General features: G+C 48.2%; 1 protein-coding gene and 1 pseudogene across 2 annotated transcripts in view; one reads left to right on the forward strand and one right to left on the reverse strand.

The window, feature by feature from the left end:
• Positions 1-3,551, reverse strand: part of ILVBL (ilvB acetolactate synthase like) — a 10,240-nt gene extending 6,689 nt beyond the window's left edge. The window contains exons 1-6 of the mRNA XM_084759757.1: positions 3,392-3,551; positions 2,841-2,985; positions 1,060-1,261; positions 799-926; positions 577-715; positions 372-483 (exon numbers count right to left, since the gene is read on the reverse strand). Coding sequence (XP_084615883.1) covers positions 372-483; positions 577-715; positions 799-926; positions 1,060-1,261; positions 2,841-2,975 — 716 coding nt within the window. The 5' untranslated portion in view covers positions 2,976-2,985; positions 3,392-3,551. The remainder of the gene's footprint in view (positions 1-371; positions 484-576; positions 716-798; positions 927-1,059; positions 1,262-2,840; positions 2,986-3,391) is intronic.
• LOC311585031 (elongation factor 1-gamma-like) lies at positions 3,159-20,173 on the forward strand (annotated as a pseudogene). The gene is made up of 2 exons: positions 3,159-3,186; positions 18,913-20,173. The product of its transcript is annotated as an elongation factor 1-gamma-like (transcript).
• The last annotated feature ends 881 nt before the right edge of the window (positions 20,174-21,054 follow it).

Here is a 21,054-nt window from a genome sequence, read left to right on the forward strand (position 1 = left end):
GTATTTGGGAGGGGCGTGGCAAGGACCAAGAAAGGGAGAAGCCAAAGCAAACCAGGAATGAGGATGTAGCAGAGGCAGAGGAAGAGGAGAAAGGAAAGGGAGGATGAGGTAGACCTCTCTCGGGCTCTGTGCCTGCCTCTCTCCTCTCTCCGGTCACAAGGGCCATGCCTCGCTTTGCTAGACCTACCAAGTTCCCTCCCGCCTCAGGACCTTCGTGCAGGCATTGCCTTTTATGTACACATGCACAGGCTCTCCCTATAGTTGGCTCCCCCAAGCCCATGTGTACTCAATGAGTAAGTCAAAGAAGGAAGGCGTGCACTTGGGGAGAATACTGTGGGGAGAGGCAATATAGTGGGGATGGCAGTACTCACCAGACAACTGCTCGGCCCATGAGGCCTTTGGGCACCTTGGCTGGTATCATCTCCTTCTCGACCATGAAGTAGGGATACAGCACATCAAGAGGGAGTTCCACAAACACCGGACCTGCAGGGAGAGGGAGCCTCGGCCTGTGGTACCTGCAGCAGCCACCCTCAGCCCCCAGGGCCTTATGACTGTCCAACTCCCTCCTCCACCTACCTGGGGTGCCGGACTGGGCGGCAGCTATTGCAGCCCTCAGGGTAGGGACAATGTCCCGCACCCTTCGCACAGAAGCACAAAACTTGCAGAGTGGCCTGAACAGAGACATCTGATCAATGGCCTGGAGTGCGCCCCGTTTCTGGCGGAGAAGGGGTAGGACAGTTATCAGGTAAGCTTAAGAAGCCTTCCTGGGGACCCCGCCTACCCTTAAGGACTAGGCACCTGCAGGAGGGTGCTGGCAGCCCCGCCCAGAAGCAGGATTGGGGACTGCGCCACCTGTGCATTCTTCACTGCGGTCACTGTGTTGGTGAGGCCAGGACCAGCTGTCACTGCTGCCACGCCCACTGTCCCTGGAAGACAGAGCTCATGACAACCACACCACCCTCCCAGCCATTAGCCAATCCCCAAAGCCCCCTGCCTCTCATTCACAGTTCCCACGTCACTGTCTTGCCAGCCCCCAGCCCCTCTCTGGGCCACCCTTACCAGTCAGGCGGGCCACAGCATCAGCAGCAAAGACAGCAGTGACCTCATGGCGTGTGTCTACAACTCGGATGCCTAGCTTCTCACAGGCTACCAGCAGTGGGGAAATGTGTCCACCGACCAATGTGAAGACAAAACGTACACCATGGGCTCTGAGCACAGCTGCCACACTCTCGCCACCATGCCGGATGCTTGTCTTGTCCACCTGGGCCAGAGAGGATGAGGCGCAAGACAGTCAGTCAGAGACCAGACCAGGAGGACATGTAGGAGCAGGGTCAGAGAACAGAGGAACTTTGGTTAGAGACTCTATACACAATATTCAGAGATGGTTAGGCTGTCTTAGCAAATCTTATCCCTCTCTTTTTCCTACAGCTAAGGGCACTAAGACTTGCCTAAGTGCCAGACTCCAACAGAACCCACATTCCTTTTGTAGTAACAATCCTGGAGATTAAAGTCTAGGTATAGACCTCAGTAGCTCTACCACTGAGCTATATCGTTAGCCTTATTTTTATTTATCTTTGGTTGGTTGGTTTTTGTTTTGGGGTTTGTTTTTTATTTGGGTTTTTTTTTTCTTTTCTTTTTGGTTTTTCAAGACAGGGTTTCAAGACAGCCTTGGCTGTCCTGGGCGGCCCGCTTTGTAAACCAGGCTGGCCTCGAACTCACAGCAACTCACCTGCCTCCGCCTCCCGAGTGCTGAGATTAAAGGCATGCACCACCAACCCCGGCTATTTTTATTTATCTTGAAACAAGATCTCACTAGGCTTCCCAGGACGGCTTTGAACCCCTTGTGCAGCCTAGGCAGGGCTTGAACTTGTGACTCATCTTTCCCCAGCCAACTAAGTAGCAGGCTGAGATGCAGCCTGTGCTCTTAAGTGGCTCAGGAGACTACACTGCCTGCTCCAGAGATCCTAGGCCAATGGGGGAGAAAGGAGATGGATGGCAGAGCTACAGAACCCAGGGGAGTTGGCATGAGGCAGAAGGCCCTGGCTGGGACTTGTGCCTGCTTTCAGGTGCCCCTGCAGGGCCTGGCACCTGGAGTGCTAATTCTATCCACCCTCTTGCCTCCCTGTCTCTGCTGATGAGGCTCATGTCCAGCTGACAGGCTGCCAGCAGCCACATGCCTAGCACGGAAGTGACTCCTGGCGCAGGCTGCTCTGAGCATCCAAGCCTCAGCAGCTTCACAATCTCCACACACTTCAAGGTCAACAACACTGCTCCTGACTACAAGAGAAAGGGCTGGGTGAGGGCTACAATTTCTCAGAATGGAACAAGCGGTTTAGAGGATGACTTGTCGGGTCAGGTCCTTCCAAACCTGTCAACTGGAGCAAATACTAAACTTTTCTGTGGATCCGTTTCCGCCTGTGGGCACAAGGGCAGAAATGATAGCACCTCCTTCGGGAAAGGTGGTAGTTGATAAACTAAGAAAGCTCCTCCCCCCGAAAGGCTTAGTCCCAGCGCCATTCCCTCCCCTTTGCCTACCTTCAGCCCACCAATCCCACTGTTGTAAAAGCCTGTTCTGTTAAAATGACACAGGCGCCTGGCTACAGAGGTATGTGGAGTGTGTGTTATCCACACACAACGACAGTTTCCCCATTATCTCGGACTAGTTACAAAGTCCAGGCCCATACACAGTTTGGCAACGGGGCAGAGCTCTATAAAGAATCTCCTAACTAGTCACTCTGGACTAGTCGGGACTTGCTTTCCCCACCTGCACAGTGGATGAGCAGGAGAAGCACCTTCAGTCCCCTCCTCCTTACCCCTAGCCCTCCTCCTGCCCTAAGCACCTTGTGCATCAGCTGATAGAAGAGCCCCAGTCTGTGAGCGACGCCCAGCACCGCAGCCACCAGTGTCCCAAACGCCAGGAGCAGGAACGAGGGGAAGAAGGCCCCGGCAGGTGCAGCGGCTGCAGGAGTTTCCATGAGGCAGACCCTAAATGAGAAAGCGCATAGCCAGAATGTGAGAGCACTATAATCGAATCCGGAAGCAGGATCCTTCGCCGGGATCCTGAGCCACTCCTCGGACCTGCCAGGCCACGCCCACAGACGCATCTAGACTGGGCTGGAGCCACGCCCCTGGTGGGGCTAATCCCGCCCCCTGACGTCATGGCCTTCAACCTAAAAGTAGGCCACCGTAGGTCAGGCGATCGCAGCGGCCTCGAAACGGGGTTGTGGTCCCTTATCTATTTGTTAATGAACCCGTAGGGGATCCCCGCCCTCCTCACAGCAGGACTCGGGCCTCAGTGGAGAACCTGTCCCGCGTTTACAGCATCAAGTCGTAAGGCCACGCCCCCACTAAATCGCGCATACCAAACACGCCCCCCAACCTGACTCTTGACCTTTGGCCTGCGGCCGAGGTCACTTTGCAGTAAGATGCTTCTCCAACTCCTCTGCACAGAGGCCCCTCCAACCAAGGGCCTATGACCTTTGCCTGCAGGAAAGGTCCCTGACTCCAGAAGAACTCAGCCGCTTCTGGGTCACGTGACTCGGGCGTGTGCGGTAGTGCCCCTTGTGCCCACTTGGCTCAGCGGCGCCCCGTAGTCCAGCTTGACGCGCGTGCGCCAAACTGGAGTATCGCTGAAAGAGCCACCCATAAGAGCCGTTTAGCATTGGTCGCTTCTCTCTCCCCTCGCTTCTAATTGGCTGACACTGCACCTCTCCTTCCATACCCGCGTGGCCCATCCTGCTTCACGTTCCACGGGCGTGGACTGTGACACACCCCCACCTCAGCTCCCCAGAACTCCTCTATCCCGGACCTCAACACACGCAAGACCCGCCCCCGCCGGTGAGCCCGCCCATTTCTGGACCATTGTGTCATTTTGCTAGAGGTTTAGAGGAATCGCAAGTGTTTGGTACTAACCCTATTAAGCCATCTTCCAGATGTCCAGCATCTGGAGACACCATCACCTTTTATTCACTCCGATCTATCCCCACAAATCCCTTACTCCAATCATCAATAGATATTTAACAAGAGACCGTGCAAACCGGTGTGATGGCTTGTTCCCTTAACCCCACCACTCCGAAGGCAGAGGCAGGCAGATCTCTTAAGTTCCAAACCAGCTTGGTCTATATAGTGAGCTATAGGCCAGACAGAGACTGCATAGAAACCAACCAAAAACATGACTGCCTTGGCTGTGTCATATCCACAAGATAACATTGCACAGCACTTCTCCCTGTCTTTTGGCTCTTGAAGTCTTTCCATTCCTTCTTCCTCAGTGTTCCCAACCTTCTCAGGCCATGGTCTAAATGCCCTGGTTAGAGCTGATCTTTAAGCCATCCCTTATCAGCATCGCTGGTCTCTGTTCAGTGGTAGAACATTTGCCTAGCCCAGGCGAAGCCCTGGTACAATTTACCTCCCCCACCAATAAAAACCCACAAAACTATTTTTAGCGAAATTACTGTATGAATTATTTATGTTTATTGACGGTGAGTATGCCTCAACTTCCTCTTGAATCAAACAGAGCAGGCTCTTCCCTGCCACTCCACACGAGTTTTTTCAGATTATCCCATCTATCTGCAAATTGGCCCTGCTCCCCTCTGTCTCTTAACTTCACTCTCCTTCTAGGAGCAGTGCAGGGAGCCACTCGTCTCCAGTCCTGCTTAGTGAGAACCCTTCATTAAAAGGATCAACCCCATGCCCCTGAAAGGGGTTTCTAGGTTCAATTGCATTTCGAGAGCCAGCAAATAAGAAGATAGTATTTGGGCTGGTGGTGTAGTTCAGTGGCAAAGCCCTTGCTTCTCATTTATGAGGTCCTGAGTTCTATCCCCAGTAAAACACACACACACACACACACACACACACACACACACACACACACACACACGAGAGAGAGACAGAGACAGAGACAGACAGAAGGAAACAGAGACAGAAAAACTAGTTACTCTATGTTGGCACACAGCCTTTCCATGCCTGGTTTCCTTTTTGTTTTGTTTTGTTTTTCAAGACATAGTTTCTCTGTGAAGCCTAGGACACCTAGATTTGCTTTGTAGACCAGGCTGGCCTCGAACTCACAGAGATCCACTTGCCTCTGCTCCCAAGTGCTGGAATTAAAGGTGTGCGCCACTACACCTGGCTCAGGTTTTTCCCTTAACTCATTTAACCCTCAATAGGATGCTGTGGAGTAGACTTGTTACTTAGTTACTTAGTCTCATAAATAAAATCAATTAAAAACTGACACAAAAATAAGCTCAAAGGCAATTTATTGAGGGATTGAGAGAAAAACAACTAAGGCAAGCTGAAAATCCTGGCAGAGGGGATGCAGAAAGAGTCATGTCTTTTAATTTATCCATGGAGGTCAGAGGTCAGTGAGGAACTCCAGAGTATCAGGCCACACATGGTTCTGAATGCTGAGCCACGAGGCATGGTGGCGCAAGCCTTTAATCCCAGCACTCAGGAGGCAGAGGCAGGCAGATAGCTATGAGTTCAAGGCTAGCTTGGTCTACAAAGTGAGTCAGGACAGCCAAGGCTAACAGAGAGACTTTGTCTCAAAAAAAAAAAAAAAAAAAAAGAGTGCTAGGCATGGACTTGAGCTCAGATACCATTTAATCCCAGGCTATTATGTCCTGGGGCAAAATAACTATACAGAAACTCGTACCTAGAAATAGAAATAGGGGTAGATTATTAAGGACAAGCATTCTCAACAGTGGGAAAGGGGCAGAGAGCTGAGGAAAGAGCCCTCAAAGCATCAGGCTCAAGAGATATGGCGCTTCCTACCCAGATCTAGCCAAAGGACAGGACATTCTCCACAGATGAATGGAGAGTAGGGAATGACTTTCACATGAACTCTGGTGCCCCATATTTGACCATGTCCCCTGGATGTGGAGGCCTGGTGGCACTCAGAGGAAGGATAGCAGGCTACCAAGAAGAGACTTGATACCCTATGAGCATATACAGGGGGAGGAGGTCCCCCTCAGTCACAGTCATAGGGGAGGGGAGTAAAGGGAAAATGGGAGGGAGGGAGGAATGGGAGGATACAAGGGATGGGATAACCATTGAGATGTAATATGAATAAATTAATAAAATATATTTTTTTAAAAAGAGAAAGAGACGGCTTTTATTGTCCCTACCTCTCCAGTTTGTATTTCACAGGCTTTTTTCACAGGCTTTTCTCAAGAATGCTGTTTGTTAAAAAGAAAACTAAGTAAGCAAAAGCTTCCAGTCTCTTTTTCCTTTTCCATTTTCATGTGTGTGTGTGTGTGTGTGTGTGTGTGTGTGTGTGTGTGTGTGTGTGTTATGCACGTGGGGATGCACATGCATGTGGAGGTACACAGTTGAGTCCAGAATCATCCTCCATTGCTTTTCTGCTTTATTCACTGTGATAGGTTCTTTCCGTCAAAGCCAGAGCTCATCAATACATGTGGTCTGCTTAGTGAGCTTACTCCAGAGGTGCCCTGTCCTGGTCCTCTGAGGCTAGAATTACACACAGCCCACCATGCCCGTCCCCCTCTACACACTGACTTCTTTCTTAGGTTTTAATTTTTTATTGTGCTGTATTTATTCTGTGCAAGGTACACCTGTGGAGATCAGAGGACAGCTTGGTTCTCACTTTCTAGCATGTAAGACCTGGGAACTGAACTCAGGTCTTCAGCAGGCACTTTTACTACTAAGCCAGCCATCACACTGGCCCCTGTCATGTTAATTTTTTTTTTTTTTTTGAGACAGGTTTTCTCTGCATTAGCCTTGGCTGTCCTAGACTCACTTTGTAGACCAGGCTGGCTTCGAACTCACAGCAATCGCCTGCCTCTGCTTCCTGAGTGCTGGGATTAAAGGAGTATGCCACCACGCCCAGCTTCATGTTAATTTTGATGTTTTACTTTCCATGTGGCTTTGCTAAGCTTTTCTGATTTTCCAAATTGCTTAGAGAAAACTAGCTTTTTCTTTTTTTCTTTTTCTTTCTATCTCTGGTGTCATGCAGTTGCTTATCCGCCTGATGGCTGTTTGCTGGCCTCCATTTCCAAACATCCCAGACTAATTCAAAAAGCTCCCTCTTCTCCCTCCTTCCCAGCAGCTTGCCTGCCCTGCTGTTTTTCTTTTAAATTCTAATAAATTGTCTCTGATCTTCCTTCTTAAATCAATTTAAAAACGAGGCCATGAACACAATGTGGGGTGGGGGGAGGTCTAAACTTCTCTGGTAATATGTGGCATGCCAGGCAAGGCTCCCCAAAATTTGGGACAAGAATTTCAAACAAGCTACTACTGAGTCAACATCTGGGAGCCTCCATCTAAGGAGCAGAGCTCAACACAAAGGCACATTCATAGAGGTCTATGAATAGATGGGTAAGTGCCCTGCCCTCCCTCCCACACAAACAGCAACAAGGATCAACCAGCATGTGGCAGAAGATGTGGATGGAAACTCCTGACCCTTCCCACTCCCTCTTGCACAGAAACATTGCCTGTTAACTGGAGAACTGAATTTTCAACGGCTTTCATCCGAGACAAGGCTGCTAAGGTTGCATAAACCTTCAACTCACATTTACCTGAATCTCATTTCATTTCAGAACTCATTTCTTCCCCTCTGGAGTAGCAAGGTCACAAGCCAATGCAGTTGGCCTTAACACAGACACAAACACCCCAACACACACACACACACACACACACACACACACACACACACACACACACATTTTTTGGTCAAGTGGGTGACCCACTCAGGGCCTTTATATGCTAGGTTAGTTTTCTCTCTCTCTCTCTCTCTCTCTCTCTCTCTCTCTCTCTCTCTCTCTCTGTGTGTGTGTGTGTGTGTGTGTGTGTGTGTGTGTGTGTCTTTCTGTCTCTCTGAGTGAGTGGGTGTGTGCATATGCTAAGGTCTAGCCTCAAACTCCTGGGCTTAGGTGATCCTGTAACTTCACCCTCCATAGTATCTGGGGCCACACGCTCATGTCACCATTTCCTAGGTATCACTTGTTAGAATTTCACACACAACCTTAGAGACACACACACACACACACACACACACACACACACAAATCTTGCTTTTCCTTTCCTTTTGTTCCTCATAAACTTTCTGTACTAGTTAGTTTCTGTCACAAACCAATCAAATTGGCCTCTGAGCATGCCTGGGGGATATTTTCTTGGTTGCTGGTAATGTAGGGGCACCAGACCACTGTAGGCAGTGCCATCCTTAAACATGTGGTCCTGGGCTGCATAAGCAAAGCAGGCTGAGCAAGCCATGGAAAGAAAACCAGTATGCGGCTTTCTTCCATGGATTCTGATTCAGGCCCCTGGGTCCTCTAGACGGTGGGGCCGTAAGCTGTAAACTGAAGTCAACCCTTTTCTCCCATAAGTTGTTTTTGGTCACGGTGTTTATCAAAGCCAGAAGAAGGAAAATAGGACACTTTCTGTGCTGGCGTAATTTTAGTTTTCCAGAAAACAATATGAAAGGAGTAATGAGAAGCTACTACATGTAGCTTTCACCAGTGTACCCCATTGGAGAACAGTGGCCGCTGGACCCCTAGAGGTGGCTGACTGACCATCCTAAGAGATCGGTATGCTCAAGAATCAATGAGAGACCCTGTTGGAAAACATAAGATGGGGACGGGGCAGATAAAGGAGACACCATTGTGACCTCTGCATTCCACCCACATACAGCCATACTAGTATTCACACAAATGAGCATACATGCATGCACATGCACGCACATGCTCATGCACATGCATGCCACAGCACACACTCACTCACACGCACACCGCAGTACACAATGGATGTTGGAAAAGCAAGTTTCTGAGAGCAGTCCTGTCCTTCTACCTCCAGAGTCCCATCTTTCTCTGCCAACAAATGAAGTGTCCTTCGCAGGTTTGATTTCAGAAGCCGCAGATGTGCACTCTGGAATTGTCCTCACAGTGTCAGTGCCTTGGGCTAATCTGACAGTGGCCCAGTTGCTGTTCCTGCCAGCAGGTACCGTGCAGTTGGCAAAGGGCTTTCCCGGTTACTGTGTTTACAACCCTGTGTTTAGTCACTCTTCCAGTATGAGTGGCACATTCACCCGTCCTGAACAACAGAACACATTTCTTCTCCTCTTATTTTTATGTTATGTGCATGGGTGTTTTGTCTGCATTTTGTCTGTGCAATACACACTGTGTACCTGATGCCCTGAAAGGCCAGGAGAGGCTGTCAGGTCGGTAGTAACAGACAGTTGTGAGCCACCATGTGGGTGCTGGGAGTTGATCTTTGGTCCTCTGGAAGGTCAGCCAAAGCTCGTAACCAGTGAGCCACCTCTCCAGCCCCTCTCCTACCCTTAATGACCATCAGACTCGCAGTTTCTACTCAGATACACTCCCAATGCACCATGGTCTCCCTGGGAAGGAGAGGCCATCCCAGCCTGAATTGGTTTTGGGTGCATTCACAATAAGCAGAATTGTATCCTCAGGTGAACTTTTAGGGTGAGTCTGCTATTTACCATCTTGTACCTGTGCAAATGAGTAAAATGGGATGAATTGTGAGAAGGGACGTGCACAGTAGGAAATAGATGAATATATCAACCAAAAGAGACAGCCTTGGGGTTGTCGGCATGACTCAGTGCTTAAGAACACTTTCTGCTCTTTCCATGGACTGAGGTTTAGTCCTGCATACACACGGTGGCTTGAACCCCTCTGTTATTCCAGTTCTGGGGAATCCAATGCCCTCTTCTTGCCTCTGCAGGCACCAGGAATTTATGAAGTGCACATACATACATGCCAGTAAAATACTCATACATAAAAAACAAATAAGTCAGAGAGAGAGAGAGAGAGAGAGAGAGAGAGAGAGAGAGAGAGAGAGAAAGAGGAAGGGAGGGAGAGACGGACAGACAGACAGACAGAGCTACCGTCACTATTCTTCTTTAACCCTTTCTTCTCTTAGTCTCAAATAATAATTAAGACCTATGAACATTGTCACTTATGTAACCCCACTTTTTGTTTGAGACATTGTCTCTCTACACAGTCTGACTGTCCTGGAGCTCACTGCATAGACCAGGCTGGCCTTGAACTCACAGAGATCATCCTTCCTCTGCCTCCTGAGTGCAGAGGATTAAAGGATTTGAAGCATATTCTAACCTGTTTTGTAGCTTGGCTTCAGTAAAGTTTCCTCACTAGTTTCCCATGAGTTTTCATGTCAGCGCCTTAAGTAAGAGGCCAAGAACCTGGAAACAGCAGATTGCAACCACGGGCAATGGCTTGAAAAAGAGCCGGAGATGAGCATAACTTTCTGACTGTGTGGGACTCTGCTGGATAAGGCGGGGGGGGGGGGGGGGGGGGGATTGCCACTGGAGGTCCAGTGGTTAGGCAGCAATGGCAGAACTGCCTCTGCAGCTGCTGGGGCCTGCTCCACCACTGCAGATAACTTGGTGCTGACCTGCCTGCCGGCTTGCATCTCACCAGGCCTGCCTGCCAGCAGGTTTCTGACATCAGCCTGCTTCAAGCACAGCAGTTCAAACAAGGAGCTATTAACACTTGTGGAACTCCTGAATCTCCACTGCTTTTTGAGACCTGCAGTCACGTTCTAGAAAGATCTAAGCTGTGATACCGTATGGAAACTTCATTTTCCATCTTTCCCAGAGAGGCTGGGAATCTGGCCTAGTGCCCAGGCTCTGAGCCTCATCCTAAAGCACTCTAGCTGCCCCCTGAGTGAGAAATGTTCCTCTCCGGCGGCAAGCAGTGCCAAGACCAACATGCAGGACGTGGGACCCAAGCCACCCGCTGCCGGATGCAGAATGACATACCATATACCAGCTACATTACTGTCAAGGATGCTGTTGGTGCATCCACCAGAATCATGTCATGAGCTTCAGGATTTTAAAGCTGTCCCAGATGGAGGAAATCATCGATGCTGATTCTGTAAGTAGTGAGATACCCAGGCGCAGAATGCATTCCTGGTTCTCAGGAGGTTGAGACAGGAGGGTTAACAAGTCCCAGGACAGCCTAGACTGCAGAGTGAAATCAAGGTCGGCAAAAATAAGCACCTGTCTAGCATGTGTAAAGCCTTGGGCTTACTCCCTGTACCGCCAGATGACAATGATGACAATGACAATAATGGATGAAATCAAATAAACAATGAAACTGGCAGAAAAGAAAGAACCTCCCATGTCTCATTCAGCGGTTCAGCAATAAGGAGATACCCAGATCTCCTGACTCAGCCCCTGAGGCAAGCGGTGCCTGTGGGCTTCGATGATTGGTTGGTTTGGGAATAGGAGGATGTTGGATTTGACAAAGCACTCTACAACTAATGATGACATCTTTGTGTTTCTCATGGATTTCCACCTTTGAAATAGCTCTGAGAACAGGCTTGCCTCAGGTCTCCCTGGTAAGTTTAAGGACATTGCTGAGGTTTCTGTTATTGATACAAAGATGTCAGCCATGGTCACAAAGTAACAGTCTTGTTGCCGAGGGGTTCACGAAACAGAAAGAGATACTGGAGAACCAAGGAAAAGCCTTCTCCCCAACATTTTGTGTTGGCTTCTCTAGGTGGGTGGTGCTAGGAAAGTATGCAGGGGAACAACTGACTTCATTTTATTTTCTAGCCATCATAGTAAAGGTACTACTGTAACCCTTTGACAGCACCCTCCACTTGGTTGGGTTATGCTACAGTCTTTTTACGTTGCTGAGGCTAGGTAACTCATAGGCACCAATAATTCCAGTGGTTCTCAACCTTCCTAATTCTGTGACTCTTTAATATAATTATTTTAGTAGAAGTAGTGGTGGTGATGGTGGTGATGGTGGTGATGGTGGTGATGGTGGTGGTGATGGTGATGGTGGTGATGGTGGTGATGGTGGTGGTGGTGATGGTGGTGGTGGTGATGGTGGTGGTGATGATGGTGGTGGTGGTGGTGGTGGTGGTGATGGTGGTGGTGATGGTGGTGGTGGTGGTGATGATGGTGGTGGTGGTGGTGATGGTGGTGGTGGTGGTGGTGGTGGTGGTGGTGGTGATGATGGTGGTGGTGGTGATGGTGGTGGTGGTGGTGGTGGTGGTGATGGTGGGTGGTGGTGGTGATGGTGGTGGTGGTGGTGGTGATGGTGGTGGTGATGGTGGTGGTGGTGATGGTGGTGGTGGTGGTGGTGGTGATGGTGGTGGTGGTGGTGGTGGTGGTGGTGGTGATGGTGGTGGTGGTGGTGGTGGTGGTGATGGTGGTGGTGGTGGTGGTGGTGGTGATGGTGGTGGTGATGGTGGTGGTGGTGATGGTGGTGATGGTGGTGATGGTGGTGGTGGTGATGGTGGTGATGGTGGTGGTGGTGGTGGTGGTGATGGTGATGGTGGTGATGGTGGTGATGGTGATGGTGGTGGTGGTGATGGTGGTGGTGGTGGTGATGGTGGTGGTGATGGTGGTGGTGGTGGTGATGGTGATGGTGATGGTGGTGATGGTGATGGTGGTGGTGATGGTGATGGTGATGGTGGTGATGGTGATGGTGGTGGTGGTGATGGTGGTGATGGTGATGGTGGTGGTGGTGATGGTGGTGGTGATGGTGGTGGTGATGGTGGTGGTGGTGGTGGTGGTGGTGATGGTGGTGATGGTGGTGGTGGTGGTGGTGATGGTGGTGGTGGTGATGGTGGTGGTGGTGGTGATGGTGGTGGTGGTGGCAGTGGCGGTGGCAGTGGTGGTTTTTCAAGACAGGGTTTCTCTATGTATCCTTGGCTATAGACCAACTGGCCTCAAACTCACAGAGATTTGCCTGCCTCTGCCTCCTTGAATGCCGGGCTTACAGGCTTGGCCTGGCCATAACATTCTTTTTGTTGCTACTTCATAACGTGTAGTTTTGCTACTGTTGTGAATTGTAATGTAAATTATCTTGTTTGTTTTCTGATTGGTTTTGGGATCCCTGTGATCGCCTAAAGGGTCGCAACCCACAGGTTGAGAACTGATGAATTATCTTATCCTGTGTCAGCCTTCCTGGGACCAATGGCACTTGACACCAACCCCAGAGACACCTTTTGCTCCTGAACATTCACTTGGAAAATGTTCTACCTCAAAGCTGCCCTCCAGCCCAGGATTCTATCGCTAAAGGAAGAGGAGGAGAAGGGCTTCTGGTGAATAGCTGCCAGCCCATCACATTTTTTTAAAGCTCTGAAACAAAATCACTATTTTCATTTTATTGATGAGAAACCTTGAGGCTCAGAGAGTTTGAGAAACATGTCAAACATGACACTGTTCCTACAAGGTTAAGATGGCATCCAGCCCCACATCATCTGTGCTCTCAAATAATTTCTTTTTTATTTTCTTTTTAGACAGAGTCTCATTATGTAACTGAGTGGCCTGGATCTTGCCACGTATATCACCTTAGCCTCAAACTCACAAAGAGCTCTGTGTCTTCCTCCATAGCACTGGAATTAAAGGCCAGAGTCACACTATTCCTGGTCTGTACTCTTAATAATCTTGACAAATTCATTGAGAGACAACTGTGGATCGAACCAAGAAATTAAGAAAGAATACCGAGCCAGGAGTGGTGGTGCACGCCTTTAATCCCAGCACCTGGGAGGCAGAGGCAGGCGGATCTCTGTGAGTTTGAGACCAGCCTGATCTACAAAGTGAGTTACAAGACAGCCAGGGCTGTTACATGAGAAACCAACCTGTCTTGAAAAACCAACCAACCAACCAAACAAACAATACTAGTCTGGTATGTAGTTTATTATAATTTAGATTTGTTTATTGTATGATATGAGTGTTTGGCTTGTATGTGTGCTGTGCACCATGTGCATGCCAGGTGCCTGCATGTGAGTCCTCTGCAAAACCAACTTCTCTTAAACACTGAGACATCTCTCCAGCCCATCTTTTACAAACAATGTCCTGTGTCAGACACAGTACAGACATCTATAATGGATCCCTGCCATGTAGTAGCAACCCATAGAGTCAATAGAATAAGACATGCTTCATCATCAGCTTTGCCTGTTAGGCTCCAGTGGGTTGGCTCCCGCTAGGAAGTTTTACTTCAGTTACAACACCAAATGTCACAGTAAGTACATTAATGCTTTTGTGAAGGACTTCCATTCCTCTCGGAACTTGGGTGAATCCATTCATCCACAAATGACTCCTTTAGCAATGTTTCTGTGGTGTTTTGGTTTCCCAGTTGTGTGATCTCAGGGTGGGGGTGAAGGGGGCGGGGAAGCTCTTTGCTCTGTTTCAGTGCATGGAACACGAGGTCCACTGGCCATTGTTAGATTGTGCCTCATGCAAGTGTAGGACAGGACATGACTCATGCCTCGGGAGAGCGGCTTTGGTGCTGCTGCTTTAGGCTCAAGCAAAGCTGGGTGAGCTAGGAAGGTGTTTTGGTACCTTGGTCTCCTCGATCTCTAACCTACAATGCTACAGTGTGTGTGTGTGTGTGTGTGTGTGTGTGTGTGTGTGTGTGTGTGTGTGTGTGTGTAACAGGAGAGAGAGAGAGAAGAGAGAAGAAGGAGGAGGAGGAGTCAGTTCTCTACTGTGTAGCACTCAGAGGCAACTGTACCTACTGAGCCACTGACTACACTGTGGCCCTCAAAGAAGCATGCATCCCTTTGAACCCTTTGCTCTTTCTTATAAGCCTGCAGTGAAGAGCCAAGCTTGGACTAAAGAAGCATCTTTAGTGGGAAGCCGTGATTTAAGGAAAACAAAGCTTCTTTAATAGCCCACGAACCACTCATCTTCAGAATGTTCTATGAGCAAGATACAACTTCCCATCCAGGTCGACCTGCTGGGCTAGAGGGTGTCCTAATTAGCCTTAACTATCAACTTAACGCAGCCTAGAGTCATCTAAAAAGAGAGCCTCTACCCAGTAATTGTCTATCTAGATCAGATGTGGTCCTGTCTGTAGGGGATTGTTTTGGTTGTTAACTGACAGGGTGAGAGCGCCAAACACTGTGGGTGGCACCATCATTCCTAGGCAATCGTGAACTGTTAAAAAGCTAGTGCAACGTGAGCCAGAGCAGGCCAGCAAGCTGCACCCTCCATGGCTGCAGCGGCTTGTCTCCGGCTCTGAACATGAATTCCTTTGTTGCAGGTAATGGTGAAAGGAACGGCAAACTGGAACTTAAAAGTTCCTGCCTTGACTTCCCTCGGTGATAGACTGTGACCCAGAGTTGTAAGCTGAAACAAACCTGTCCTCCTGCAGTGCTACGAATGAGCATGGCCCGTGTGTCCCGTGCACTGAAACAGGGCAAAGACCCCACCCACCACCACCACCACCAAGATCACACAAGTGGGAAACTGAAAAAAACCACAGAAACGTTTTAGCCTTATATATTTGGATGCATGGTTCCCAGTAAGTGGAACTGTTCAGGAAGGATTAGAAGGTGTGGCCTTGTTGGAGAAGGTATGTCACTAGGCTTAGAGGTTTCAAAACCCATGCCAAAACCAGTCTCCATGTCTTGCTCCCTGCTGCTTGTGAGTCTGTATGTAAAGTTCCCAGCGATGGCTCTAACACCATGCCTGCCTGACTCCCACTACGATAACAGACTAGCCCTCTAACGCTGTAAGCAAGCCCTAAATGCTTTCTTCATAAAAGTTGCCCTGGTCATGGTGTGTCTTCGCAACAATGGAAAAGTAACCGAGCCACCTTGGCTAAGTTGCTCTTGGGTACCTTTATCCCAGCAACAGAAATGAAACTACAACAGAAGAGCTCTTGGTTTTTAGCAACTTACACTGCACAATAACTTAATAAAGAAGTGACCAAGAGGTGACAGAGAGTTGGTACATGGAAAACTGGGGGGGGGGGGGGGCAATTCAGGTGTCTTTTCTCGGGGACCATCTACCTTAGTTTTGGTTTTGGCTTGAGACAGGGTCTCTCATTGGCCTGGAGCTTGCTGACTGACCAGAAAGCCCCAGGAATCCACTTCTTTCTGACTCTACAAAAATGGGATTACACACCTGTACACTACACCTGCACTTTTTTCTCCATGAGTTCTGAGAATACAACTAAGATCCTCATGCTTGCTCAGAAAACATTTTACCAATTGATCTGGGTTTATTTTTAAGACTTTTAATAAATTATTATTTTATGTCTGTGTGCTAACTGCGTATATGTCTGCTCACAGTATGTGTGCAGTGTCCACAGAGGGTAGAAGTCACTGGATCTCCTGCAGTTACAGATGCTTGCTAGACACTATGTGGGTACAAGGACTTGAATCTGGGTCCTTCTGGAAGAACAACCAGTGCTTTTAACTGCTGAGCCATCTCTCCAGCCCCCCGGGCTGTTTAGTTGTTGTTTTGGTTTGGCTTGGTTTCATTATGTAGCCCAGGCTATCTCCAAACTCACATTTCTCCCACTGCAGCCTCTCCAGCACTGGAATGGCAAGTGTGTGCCACCACTACAAGCCGTCCTGAGAATTCACTCTGTGAGACTAGCAAAAACTGGTGATGCTCCAATAACTTATTTACCTCACTAAAAGCCACGGTTGGGCGTGTGTGCACGCGCGTGTGTGCGCGCACACACACACACACTGCTGCACAAGGCCTTAAATCAGAAGCTTGTATGCCAACCTAGGGGCTATTAAGTGAAACCTTGAAGAGGTGGGGCCTACTGGCAGAAGGTTAGTCGTGGGGTTACAACACAGAAGGGGATGCTGGAACCCTGCACCATCCTTTTTTTCTTCATGACTGCCTTGAAGTGAGCATTCCCCTCAGTCACAGGTCTTCACCATGAACTCTCACCTTATTAGGGGCCTAACCTCAATGATGCTAATCTACCATGTTTGGCTAGTTTGTACCTTCCAAAACCAAGAGCCAAACTAGCATTCTACTTCTTCACTTCAACCAAGACAGGGTTTCTTTGTGTAACCTTGGATGTCCTGGACTCACTTTGTAGACCATGCAAGCCTTAAACTTAAGGAAACTCACCTTCCTCTGCCTCCCCAATTGCCAGGAGGCTTCTCCTTCTTTAAAGTTATTTATTTCAGCTATAATGTCACCATAATTAAAAGTTAACATGTCTCAGTTCTTCCTTAATGAGACTTTTATTTTTAAGAATTTTTTAAAATCTGTATTATATATGTGTACGGGTGTATATTTCTGTGAAGGATGTCACATGCATGCAAAAGCCAGAAGAGGATGTCAAATGCTCTGGACCTGAAATCACAGGTGGTTGTGCGCCACCAGTGTGGGTACTGAGTATCAAACTCTAGTCCCCTAGAACAGCAGGAAGTATTCTTAGCTGCTAAGTCATTTCTTCAGCCTGCAGTTTTAAAGTCTCTAAGGTCTATGCACTTCTACATTATCCTGGCTTCCATGACTGTTGGGATATTTTTTTTTAAATAGGAGGGATGGATTTTCTTTCTTGTTTTGTTTTGTTTTGTTTTGTTTTTCAAGACACGGTTCCTCTGAGTAACAACCTGTCTGTCCTGAAAGTCACTATGTAGACCAGGCTAGCCTCCAACTCACAGAGATCCACCTGCCTCTGCCTCCCAAGTTCTGGGATTAAAGGTGTGTGCCACCACACCTAGCTTTTGAGGATTGGGTTTTTCTAGCTATGATTTTACTTTATTTTTTTTCAGGGGGTGGGGTTTTTTAGTTACATTTATTTGTTCTATGCCTTATTTATGTTTGTAGGGGGGTAGAGGTCAGGTGACAATTTGCAGGAGCCAATTCTTTCCTTCTATCAGATGGGCCATGGGGATCAAACTCAAATCATCTTATTTGGCAGCAAGCTCCTTTACCTACTGAGTCGTTTTGTAGACTCTATTTTTATTTTTATTTTTTTGAGACAAAGTATCACTCTCTATCCTGGTGTTTGCTACATAATCCAGGCTGTCTGCCAACTCACAGTAACTCTCCTTGCCTCCCAAGGGCTGAGATTACAGGAGGGAGCCACCACCATAACTAGCTTGGTTTTACCATACACATTGTGTGTAGACTAGAGGGCTTTACAAAGTTCATAGGTCACCAGAACATGAGAAAACATCCCAAGTGTTGATTGACAGACATAAGCTGGATGCAGGAAGTTGATGACAGGTTAGATGATGTCCTTTGGAGAAGAATGTCCTAGTTATGAAAAGGCACCTGACTATTGTATGACACTTGATGCAGTCAGCCTAGCCTGTTTGGAAATGTGCTTTAGGCCAGTTAAAGCCAAAACACATAGAAGATGAAGAAATCTTTCTCTTGATAATATTGGCCTTCATCCGTGTTATAAAATAGTTTATTTTTTACTGTATCAAATACATGGAGCATAAGCTGCATTATCTTGGTCACTTTTTTAAAAAACCACTGTATTTATTGTTGGGGGCAGTGTTTATATGCCAGGACACATGTGTGGAGGTCAGAAGACACCTTAGGGGTACCCACACTCTCCTTGGGATCGAGCCCAGGTCATCAGCCTTGGCGGCCAGCACCTTTACCTGCTGAGCATCTTACCAGCCCTATCTTAACCACTTTTTAAAAGATTTATTCTATTTGTAATTATGTGGGCCGGGAAGGTCATGCTCATGATTGTAGGATCAGGTCCACCTGGAGCTGGGGTTGCAAGAAGTTATGAGCCATGCATTCTGGGAATGGAGCGCAGGCGCTCTGTAAGTGGTCTTAGGGCCTGAGCCATCTCTCCAGCCACTGCCTTAACTGTTTCTAAGTGTCCATCTCAGTAGCATTAAGGAACCTGACTTTGCTGTGCAGCCCAAACACCACCTGCCTCCGCACTTTCTCAGCTTGCGAAACTAAAACTGTGTGACTGTTGACCATCTGACCAAAGGAAATTACCGTGTTTTTCAGACTATAAGACACACCTGACCATATGACACACTCAGTTTTTAGAGCAGTAAAGCAAGAAAAACAGTAAAAACAGCAGACCATAAGGCACAGTTGAAAGCTTTAGAACAAAAAGAAAAATTTATATATATATATATATATATATATATATGTATGTATGTATGTATGTATGTATATGTATATGTATATGTGTGTGTGAACACTGCCTGTAACTCCAGCTCCAGGTAGACCCCACTTCCACTTTGACCAAACCAATGGCATCCCCGAATTTCTCCTAAAATTTCCTGCTGACAAGGTTCCAGCATTTGAGGGTGATGATGCATTCTGTGTGTTGGAGAATAGTGCCATCGCCTATTACGTAAGCAACGAGGAGCTGCTGGGAAGTACGCCCGAGGCAGCAGCTCAGGTGGTGCAACGGGTGAGCTTTGCTGACAGTGAGGTCGTTCCTCCAGCCAGCACGTGGGTGTTCCCCACCCTGGGCGTCATGCACCACAACAAAAAGGCCACTGAAAACGCAAAAGAGGAGGTGAAGCGAATCCTGCGGCTTCTGGACACTCGCTTGAAGACAAGGACTTTTCTGGTAGGTGAGCGAGTAACACTGGCTGATATCACAATTGTCTGCACCCTGTTGTGGCTCTATAAACGGGTCTTGCAGCCTTCTTTTCGCCAGGCCTTCCCCAATACCAATGGATGGTTCCTTACCTGCATTAACAAGCCCCACTTCCGGGTAGTCTTGGGGGAAGTGAAGCTGTGTGAGAAGGCTGCCCACTTTTATGCTAAGAAGTTTGCAGAGAGAGATCCTAAAAAGGACACGCCGAGGAAACAAAGGGGTTCACAAGAAGAGACGCAGAAGCCACAGGCTGAGCGGAGTACCTCTGTATTGGATGAGTTTAAGCGTAAGTACGCCAATGAGGACACCCTCTCTGTGGTGCCGCCATATGTTTGGGGGGATTTTGATATGGGGGATAGTCCTTGTGGTATGCGGAGTACCGCTTCCCTGAAGAGCTCAACCCAGACCTTCACGAGCTGCAGCCTCATCACTGGAATGTTCCAGTGGTTATACAAACTGAGGAAGAATGCCTTTGCTAGTGTCCTCTTTGAAACCAACCACAACAGCTCCATTTCTGGCATTTGGGTCTTCAGAGGTCAAGAGCTTGCCTTTTAGCTGAATCCTGATAAGTCACGTGGACTATGAGTCGGGTGTGCATGGCGGAAACTGGATCCTGGTAGAGAGGAGACCCAGACCTTGGGTCGAGAGTACATTTTCTGGGAGGGGGACTTCCAGCACATGGGCAAAGCCCTCAATCAAGGCAAGATCTTCAAGTGAACATGTCTTGCTGTCACCTAGCTGCCTGCACCCACCCTTCAAGGGAGATGGGGGTTATAAAAGGAAACTGAACATTGAAAAAAAAAATAGGAACAGCAACAAAGAAAATACAAAGAATCAATGAAACAAAGAGTTCTTTGAGCAAATCAATAAGACAGACAAACTCTTATCTACATTAACTAAAAAGTGGAGAGAGATGATCCAAATTAGCAAAATTGGAAATGAAAAAATGGGATGTGGGGGAAGTACATGACAACAGATACTGAGGAAATCCAGAGAACCATAAGGAAATTCTTTATTTAAAAAAAAAAAAAAAAAAAACCTGTACTCAAATAAATTGGAAAATCTAAAAGAAATGTGTAGTAGGGTTTCTTTATGCAAATATGTTTTTGCTTTAATCTCAAGTGTGAGATATGGGGCTGATTTTAGTTTGCCCAGAGCTGTTAAGTAGGATCGCCTCATGCAGGCTCGGAGTGGTGTATGATCTTTGCCAGCTGCAGACAGTTTAATTCTGAAGATTCTAAGAGGATATACATTCTAGAGCACTGGAAGGAAAAGCTCTCCCGTGCTTCTCCGCCCCCCTCCCCCGCCCGCTGCTGCTCCCCTAACCCCCCCCCCCCGCGTGTTGCTCCTACCCCCACCCCCACCCCCCGTGCTGCTCTCTGCGCCCCCCCACTCCACCCCCCACCCCCCCAACCCCCACCCCCCCCAACCCCCCACCCCCCGCGTGCTGCTCCCGGTGCTGTTGCTGGTTCATCCCTCTGTTGTGTTTGCTGTTGCTGCTTTACTGGACAACAATACTGACCATTGAGAGTGGTATTGTCCCATAGAACCTGATGACCCTAACCAGCTGGAAGTAGTAAAGAGACCTACATCCCTTCTCCCCACTACTAGCTTTCTTTCTCGCCTACCTAGTGTTGGGGGTTTGGAAGGTATTTGAATAGATAAAGGGAAGAAGGGAGGAAGAGGATTGAGGAATGCAAATAAAATAGTTTTAAAAGGGTGCTACAGAAATGGATACTTTTCTTAGCACATACCA

The sequence above is a fragment of the Acomys minous genome, assembly GCF_964271855.1.
Source record: "Acomys minous genome assembly, chromosome: 15".
NCBI lineage: Eukaryota > Metazoa > Chordata > Mammalia > Rodentia > Muridae > Acomys > Acomys minous.